We start from the raw sequence: 9,255 nt of genomic DNA on the forward strand, positions 1-9,255 counted from the left end.
CCAATTGAATATTTTACGTCTGCTAAATAAATCTTTGCCTTACAAAATGCTTATAAATATCCTGTAGGGTTCTGCACTCATGTGGTTATGACGTCAGTATTATCCGCCATATTGGATGGTTAAACCTGGTAGTTACCAAATGGATTGTCATCTTATGTGCAACTATGCAAATATAGTCATCTTATACAGCTTCACAATTTTGTAGGTCTGACTGTTCCAGGTTTAACCAACTAAATATTAATCATTCTTCTGTTTCATCATTATACATATAACGCTTTTATAATATTCCCACTTAATGCAACTTAATTGCAGGGCCGAGAAGGGACACCGTGTCTACCGTGTTGCACCTCACTACATGACAGATAAGCTCAACGTCACTTCCGGTGTGCTGCATGATGGGAGAAAAACAGCGATTGTGAACTGTCATCTCCCCAGCATTAAAGCAAACAACGAGTTGGTCAGTTTGCCCAAGCTCATTGTTTTGTCATATCGAAAGCGTTTTATAAAGGATAATGAAGATTTAAATAAGTTGAAGTCTAGTCAAACCAGTCGCTTTTGCTTTAGTTAAACTTCAATTAAGTTAAACTGTTTTGTGCTATAGAAATTCTTTGTGCATGTATAAGAGATACATGATGGCAACATTTTCTCTTTAAGTCCATTTGTCCTTTAAATCCACTCGTGCAAGTTCATCTGTATAAAATAGTCTCTTTCTTACTCTGTACCTAATCTTCGAGTGGAAACAGTGACAAGAGATTATTTCCGTTGTCAGAAACGCAGTTACTTCCAAATGACAGATCTAAATGTCACATATAAATGTAACGTTGATGAATTTTATTTTTGCACCATATCCCCACCATGTCCCAGATTGCGTTTGAGATCTTGGACGAAGCCGGGCGCCATGTTGGATCAGCTACCCTGGTGCTGACGGTGTACCAGCTGTCTCTGGACGTGGATGCGGACAGGGACGGTTTCATAGACAAGGAGAACCCATCAAAAGTGCGTCTTTTTAGAACAACGCATTTTTAAGTCACTACCAAGCCACCGTTGCCAGTTTACAAAAGCTGACCATATCGATATGGTTATTCTTAGCTATGGTAACAGCCCAAAATGTTCATATGTTTCATAGGATAGACTTATTTCACTAAAGGATGGACTTATTTCATCTATATTTCTTGTCTGTTGCAAACTTAAGACATAAAATGGATAAATAGACAAGACAACATCAAGTTATGCAACTTATATCCACGAGACCACTTGTATACATGTAGGATTTTTTTAATCGTACAAAACAAACATTTAACTCATACGAGATACCAAGTTGATTTTTTGTTTAAGCAAAAGTCCAGAGACGCCCTAGCAGTTCCACTCAAAGGAAAAGAGGGACGTGAAATAACTAAAACCAAGGACGCTATGTATACAACGTTGCGTTTCCACTATATACTATGGTAATCTTGGTTAGTAACAAAAATTTCTAAGTCATCACGGGAAGACGCTATCTACAATGCAAAATTAAACGTTTACATGCAGTATCTGTCTGACTTTGCATATCGTGTTGTATAAGACCATCTTAATGCAACGGATAAATTTCTATTTTTGATGCGCCTAGATAAACCCTGTATATCAAGCATTATTTGTTCCTATATCTACACCTGTACAAAGAAGCGAGAAGATGTCGACCATCCTGTTAGCTTAGTACCTTCAATTAGTTAAATTGTATCTTGTTGTCCCTGCATATGTCTGTTATGTCTGTTATGAGTGACCTCTACCTAGCCCGTCGAGGCATGAATGTACAATAAAGGTCTTTCATTCATTCATTATCAATGTAATTATCAACATGAAGAGCCGATGGGAATGGGGGGCAGGAGGTACCGGGGCCATTCTTCTTGTCAACAACGACAACGATGACGTCACGACAGACAAGAACCCTGACAACAGGAATTGTGCTGTCGATGGAGAGATGGGTACGTCTTTCTTAAGTACAGTGCACGACTAGGTACGTTTCTCTGTCTTTAATGTACATCGAGGAACTTTAAAGGCGTCTGAATGTATTTATTGCATCTTGGAATAAATTGCATTGCCGATACTGCGTGAACAGTGGATTTGGCACTCAAAGACCATTTTGTTAACATTTTGCAATGTAACCACACCTTTGTCAAGTATAACATATGTTATATGTAGCTACCATCATGAGTACAATTGTCTTTTGACCTTAGAATCAAAATTGATGATTGTTTTTTGATTCATTTAAAGACTGCAAACGTTGTTTATTGTGTGTCTTACACAATATGAAAGTTCCAAGGACATTTATGCCCTTGTTCAGATCTGAAAGACATGAGCCCGATGGCTGTACGCATGCGCGGACCGACAGACTTACCCAAAGAGTACATTATTTGGCTGCATACGTCATCAGAGAACGCTCAAAGGATCGGAATATTCCATCTCAGGGACGGAGGTAGGTGACAGAGAACATAAAATCTCTTAGATCCAGTCAATAAAACCGGTTTACCTGCCAACCTCCCGGCGATCGTGTGTCACGTTCCTCATGTTCATATATTGTTTCTTTTTCCGCTAGGTGTCGCTGCAGCAGTGTAAAGTTTGAATGAAGTCCGAAACCTGACTGAGTTTATACTTCTCATCACTGTTTCAAGTGGAATAGATTATGGTATACATGGCAGATTTTCTTTAGTGTGTATCATAGGCATGTTGGCTTCCCTGTGTACGCAATTACATCTGTAAGTGCATGGTTTAACATGGTAGCCATTTTGTTTACGTCATCAGCAGGTTCCTCTGGTTCGAACATCCATCACGTGATTGGTCCAGCTGCCGGCAACATGGCGGAGCTGGACTGGAAAGTGAACCCCACGGACAACACCATGACGTATAACTTTGCCGTGGAAGCTCTCCACTATCCTGATGTTGACTTTGACGGAGCGGTTTCCATACATTTGTCTCTGCGTAAGGTACAATATGGCAGTTACGGCAATCGCTAGTTTGAATAATTATGTAGTCTAGTATAAGCCCTTTCACAGGGATCAGAACGCATGTGCGGTAAAGGGAATTCTAGGTAATATGTCAAAGGTAAAGGCCCACAAAAAGAAAACAAAATCCGTCTGGACGTTGTTATGCCAATCGTAACAATGGTCGAGAAATGGACTGTTTTCTTTTTCGAGTCCTTTACCTTTGACATATTACCTAGAATTCCTGTCGCCGCGTATGCGTTCTAATCTCTGTGAAAGGGCTTATTCATTCAAATTTCTATTAAAGACTTTTTCATCAGATGATTCGTGCAATTTTCCTTTCGGTTGCTGTGTGCTTATGTTATGTGTGCTTACCCTCATGTGTATTTCTCTGCCGTTCTCATGTTCCATCAAGGGAGCAGGAAAGCCCATTTTTGAAGAGACAGTCGTGTTCCGGGTGGCACCTTGGGTCATGACTCCCACCACTCTTCCGCCACAGGAGGTATCTATAAGCTCTTTCATGGAGTTTACTACGCATGTGTGAGTGACATATACATCCCGGGTAATCTGTCAAAGGTGAAGGCCCGTTATATCAATAAATATGCACAACTTATGCTCTTGAATAATTTTTAGTAACTGTCGTCTTTTGTTGTCTTTTGTACCATACTTTCCATTCGCCAAACCTGCCCCAGATTGGAAATGTCACCCAAGCATAAGTTAGCTTCTACACAATTGTCTGGCAATTTGTGGACTTTAGAGAATCTGTCGGTAGCACAAACTTGCAATTATAATAATGTGATGAATTTCATAGTCTGTCTTCGTGTCATGTCGAGCAAAAAGTGCTGAACATGATGAAGTTATGCTATGATTATTGCTTGTTGTAAGGTTTACGTGAGTGGAGTCGTGGAGCCGGAGGAGAATTCCCAGTTCATCCGCGATATACGACAGCTGACGACTCGCGCTGGGGTGAAGCTGACCATTGCTGCGCCTGCACAGAACGGGGGCAGCGACCGTTGGATGCAGGTGAGGCAACACTCACTTCTATAGGAAGAAGACCACATCATGTCGAGGGAAAAGATAGAAAAGCTGGAAGTTCTGCTCCAGTACCAAGGCTGTCCTACAGGAAGCCCAAACTCGATCTTGACCTTTGTGTTTACAACAGCTACCACCGACAAACTAAATATCATCGCAATCCATCTAGAGGCTCTTTAGCTATTGCTGCGCAAACATACACACACGCACACACACACACACAAGCACGCACACACACAAACACACACACACACACACACAAATACACACACAGACATACATGCAAACACACACTCATACACAAATTGAGCCCCTAACTATACCCCCATTTTTTCATAGAGGTAATGAAAACTCATCTGTGACGGTTGTTGGCATCAGAGCCGTCCTTTGACCGAGCCACGGGGGTCGATACCAACACTTATGACCCATTGATGACGTCACTCAACCGTTCAGGTCACGTGGCAAAGACTTAGGGTTATGTCAACTTGAGAAACATCGGAAACTTGATATCTTTATAATAGATATTTCTGCTTGTTTGTACTTTTGTTTGTTGTGATATTGATATTACTAAATTCAGCGTGCTCATTAGTTTTCTTTTTTCACAGAATGAGGTAGAAGTGGGTTATTCTGAGGCGCCTGGCCGAGCCCCTATGCCTGTCGCATTCTCCTCACCTCGCTACGGAGGGCTCCAGCCTTTTCCGAGGACAAAACTTCTAGTGAGTCTCTCTCTTACTCTTTCTCTCCTTCTTTCCTTAAGCTTCTCTCTCTCTCTCTGGTTCGACACGGTTCGATGGAGCTAACGCCCGTCAGCAATTACGAAGAAGAAAAATGTAGACTTTGCACACTTTTGATCAAAATGTTGATGACTTTAAGGGTTGAGTGGGAGTTGTCCCTGTGTTGACTGTGGCCAGACATATATATAACTATTTCAACCTTTATTGATTTGCTTCAGTAAAGTATAATGATTTTCAACCATAACGAAGTTTATATCTATATCTTATCATTAGACACTATATGCATTGAATGACCAATAACTGCAATAAGTAGAATAGACTGGAGGTAGTAAATGAGGAGGCCCTATTTTAGAGAGACGGCATCCTGGCATGATGCTGATGCTGTACTTTTTTTCGTTAGGGACCAGATTTTGGACACTTCAGTCATTACCAGTTAGGGGAAGATCCAACCTCACTGGATTCCTTCGGTAACCTTGAAGTCAGTCCACCGGTCAAGGTCAACGGAGTGGACTATCCTCTCGGACGGATCCTTGTTGGCTCCTCGTTGGCAAGGTGCTCATATCAGGTTTTAAGAAGAAAAGCTACTTATTTCCGTAAATGCAGAATATGTTTCTTTTTTAACTCCACTAGATAGTTCTAATAACTTGACACTAACAAAAATATAGCAACACACTATCCGTTTTCTACTATAAGATTGGATTGATAAAACTTCTATAATCCCAGAAAGGAACCACGGTCACTTGATTAACTTCGTGCTTTCGGATATTGCTGTTTTTTTCGTTTTGACAGATATTCCATGTCAAGGGGTCGATGGAAGAGCCTAACAATTCACAGGGGTATTGTTTTTACACATGATTTACTTTGTTGCATTTTTACGGCTATAGTATTTTTCATAGCTAGTCACATTCACCGTAGAGTAAGGAAGTGATAAATTGGCACATGTAATTGTTCATGAAAGCACATTTGCTTAATTAGACGAGGCATACAAGAAGCTCTGTTTCACAGAGGAATGGGATCTTTGAATTATTCTTTCACTTAAAATGTTTATGACCTAAAAAGAGGAAATCCCGGCCGTCGCATGATGGACACACTACTGAACTTCCTGAGGGCACAAAGAGTGCAGCCTCCAGTCCTACTCTACTCTGATTGGCTGGAGGTCGGTCACGTGGACGAATTTGTGACCTTCGTTCCTGCTACAAACGGGAAGGTGAGATGAGTTGTGATAGCCTATAATAGACTCATTGGGGTGGCGGAAAAGTAGTAGAATATGGTCGAATATAATCTCGAAGCAGATCCTACGGTGAGAAAATATAGTATCATCAGCTGCCCGAAGGAGTGTAGCCGGCCTAGGAGTATAATACTACCGTATCCCACCGTAGGATCTGCTTTGAGATTAGATTGAATAAGTTAATAGCAACTTGCCGTTTATATAATTATGTAGTCGCGTCAATGTATACAGACATTACTCAAGCAGCATGGATAGATTTGCAAACGATCAGACGTCCCAGGCTGTCCTTCATCAGTGACTTGTTTGAAAACACACACACACACATCCTATTTAGCCATGTTGTATTTAACTTACAATGAACTTGTTTTTGTTACTTGTTCTCAGCCCATTGGGACACATATGTACGCTGGCAAGAGACGGTTTGCTAGCGCCGTTAGATGTCTCTACTTACTTAGGAGAATGATATAACCAGTAAAGGTCTTGACTATTTCTATACTTTTTCACCATACTCCTAAGGGTTTTCGTATGCTGTTGTCCAGTCCGGATGCCTGTTACCGTCTACTGGAGAGGCTAAGGGACGGCGGGTACGGGGAGGCAGCTCTGTTTCAAGGTGTGGTTTTCGCACACTAGACTTAATCTCACCTTAGCACGGCATTTTTGGTGGTTTTGTTAACCAAAATTATACCCCACTGTTTCTCTACCATATAGGCAAGAGAAGGCAGTCCAAGAGTCAGCTAAATAACTGGGACACGTCACATGTGAGTAGTATCATCATCATTATCATCTTCATATGATGTCATAATAATACTGAAAAACTCTACTCAAACTTTTAGCAACATATGCATCTTCTTTAACTAAGAGGAAATATCTCCAATCCATCCAGGGTTTCAGTCTGAAGGAGGGTGCCGCCGTCACCGTCAACAACCTGCTGGAAGATTCGTCCTTAAAGAAACAAAACGCTCTCTACCAGGTACAACATGTAAAGGGTTGAACATTTTCTACAACCCCGCAATCTGGTTTTTCTTAATTGAAGTTTAGATTGAAACTCCACAAAGTAACAGAAGACACAATGAGAGAAATATTCTCAAGGTATGCTGCTGTTTCCCATGTTCCCTTTTACGAACGAAGAAGCCAGTACTGGTATATGTTACTTGTCAACGTTCCTCACGTTTGGAGCTGTCACTACAATGTGTGGAGATTTTTGATAAGGATGTTATTTTCAGATATACATTAACGAGAATCGGGAGATACTGAAGAAAGAGTTGGGGATGACTGAAGAGGACATTATCGACCTGCCGCAGCTGTACCGAGAAGTGACGGAGCCCAGCGCTGACACACCGGGGCGGGCAGGTATGTCAATGTTTGTCTGTCTGTTCACTTTCAGACTTCTTGCGAGAACTCCGCACGAGACAGCACGAGAATTGCCGTATCGCACGAAGACCGACCTACCCCACCATGCTGCATGTAAGCCCTTTAATTTCTCGTATCCAATTGCGCATGCGCGTGTCAAAGGTGAATGCTCTTGACATGTAAACAGTTCTTGTCTCTACCATACTTGCCTCCGTCAGTTAGTTTGCATAGCAATCTCCAGAAGTGTTTCGTAATGTCTCAGGGACCTTAACCTTTGACCTGTGCAAGTGCAGTTGGATATGTGAAACGTTGAAAGGGCTTATTTTTAGTCCTCGGTCTGACCTGATCATTTTGACGGAGGGATAGACGTTGAGAGACGGTAGAAAATTGTCGTCATCACAAAAGAGAAAATTCTACTCACAATATTTGAAAAAGATATTCTTTTCAGTCGGACCTTTAAATAGGTTGTAGACAAGCCATGGAGTTCAGAGTGGACAAGCGTGACCAAACGGATGGTCTCTTAACGAAAAACATTTTTTTCGCACACACAGCTGCAGCCTTCCCCAACCTGGTGAACATGTTAGTACTGGGAGAATTCCTGGGGATCCCGAAGCCCTTCGGTCCCATCATCAACGGCACATGCGCGTTAGAACAACACGTGACGTCACTGCTGGAACCTTTGGGTCTATCCTGCGAGTTCCTGGATGACTGGTACTCCTATCACGTGTTCCTGGGAGAGGTGCATTGTGGGACTCAAACACGACGACAACCATCCGCTTTTAAGTGGTGGGAGATGACCCTTTGACCTCTATGGAGTTGAGGTTTCTCAAAACACATTTCCTGAATAAAATCTAAAGGTGGTCTTTATGAATTTACGCATTAAACATTCGTGAATTCGTTGACTGTATCTTATAATAGATTTTGCCCTTTAGAAGTCTTGTCTTGATAGGTGGTGATATGAGTAAAACTGGTGACAAGCACTGTTTTGTTCCTATTTAAGATTTGTTACGTTTGGTACTTCACACTGCAACAGCGACACCTAGCTGCAATGCGAATAAAACCAGTCATTAGTTATTGCCCTAAGGGGCCCTAAACAAACGTCGGCCAGGCATGGGCACTGGGTTGTAAGCGGTCTCACTAAATACGTTGTCGGTATTTAGTGAGACCGGTTGTGGTGTTGGGTTCACATACATCTATATGCTGGCGGGCGCGGGTTCGAATCCCGGTAGCCAGGTGACTGATTCTACTCGCCTCTCTCCTAGTGTTTAACAAACTTCTACTTTCTGTCCAGAAATTTACCACCACTAGAACTGTTCCGCAACCACTTTATGGCATCGGCCAAAGTCTAGTCATGGTGGTAAGCAACCCGGTCAAACTATCCCCGGTCGGCTGTGATTGGTCTAACTAAGGTCGCCACCGCCTTTGTTGGCTCATGGCAAACAGCTCTTTGTACGATCACGAGGATTCGGCGTGGTTGTGGAGACATAGCTTAGGGGTTTTCAGTCTTCGAACTTTAATAGAAGACACGAACCTAGAAGACAGTATAAAACACGAGTTTGAACCAATTATGTGCTTTTTAGTTGAGGATTCATACTGAAAGTCCACTTGAATTCCAAATACCAAAATGTTGTCAACAGATTGATTCAACTTTTGATTTAACTTTCGAAGCCCCCACTGTGCCCCTTGACCTGGTTTAGCGAAAACATGGCAAGCAATGATGTAATAGCCTATTGAGTCAGCTGTGAGATATGTTTGGATCTGACCATTAGAAGACTGTTCAAGGGGGTTTAAGGATTGCCCAATAAAAAGAAAATGCCAAAAGGCGTCCAAAAATGATGATTAGACGAACCAAAATGACTCGCAAAGAACTTGAACAAACTGACTAAGCGAAGAATAATTCTGTAACAAAACTTATCTGCATAATATGCGTTCACACAATGTCTTTCTTTGTCAC

At 41.9% G+C, this 9,255-nt stretch overlaps 1 protein-coding gene across 1 annotated transcript; it reads left to right on the forward strand.

Moving 5' to 3' along the window:
- Positions 1–315: 315 nt before the first annotated feature.
- LOC118407200 (protein-arginine deiminase type-2-like) lies at positions 316–8,172 on the forward strand. The gene is made up of 15 exons (XM_035807624.1): positions 316–457; positions 865–996; positions 1,841–1,961; positions 2,321–2,452; positions 2,779–2,960; positions 3,373–3,459; positions 3,843–3,980; positions 4,595–4,705; positions 5,124–5,275; positions 5,783–5,930; positions 6,468–6,561; positions 6,660–6,709; positions 6,835–6,921; positions 7,175–7,301; positions 7,853–8,172. Exons 1-15 carry the CDS (start codon positions 356–358, stop codon positions 8,104–8,106), a joined length of 1,917 nt encoding a protein of 638 aa, XP_035663517.1. The 5' UTR covers positions 316–355; the 3' UTR covers positions 8,107–8,172.
- The last annotated feature ends 1,083 nt before the right edge of the window (positions 8,173–9,255 follow it).

This window comes from Branchiostoma floridae, chromosome 19, assembly GCF_000003815.2.
Source record: "Branchiostoma floridae strain S238N-H82 chromosome 19, Bfl_VNyyK, whole genome shotgun sequence".
In the NCBI taxonomy this organism is placed as follows: Eukaryota; Metazoa; Chordata; class Leptocardii; order Amphioxiformes; family Branchiostomatidae; genus Branchiostoma; species Branchiostoma floridae.

What these genes read in the sequence shown, in the direction of transcription:
- LOC118407200 (XM_035807624.1), top strand. Translation starts at nt 356, where the DNA reads ATGACAGATAAGCTCAACGTCACTTCCGGTGTGCTGCATGATGGGAGA. An exon ending in TTAAAGCAAACAACGAGTTG is followed by an intron (nt 458 to 864) that starts GTCAGTTTGCCC and finishes ACCATGTCCCAG; the next exon opens with ATTGCGTTTGAGATCTTGGA. An exon ending in ACAAGGAGAACCCATCAAAA is followed by an intron (nt 997 to 1,840) that starts GTGCGTCTTTTT and finishes ATCAACATGAAG; the next exon opens with AGCCGATGGGAATGGGGGGC.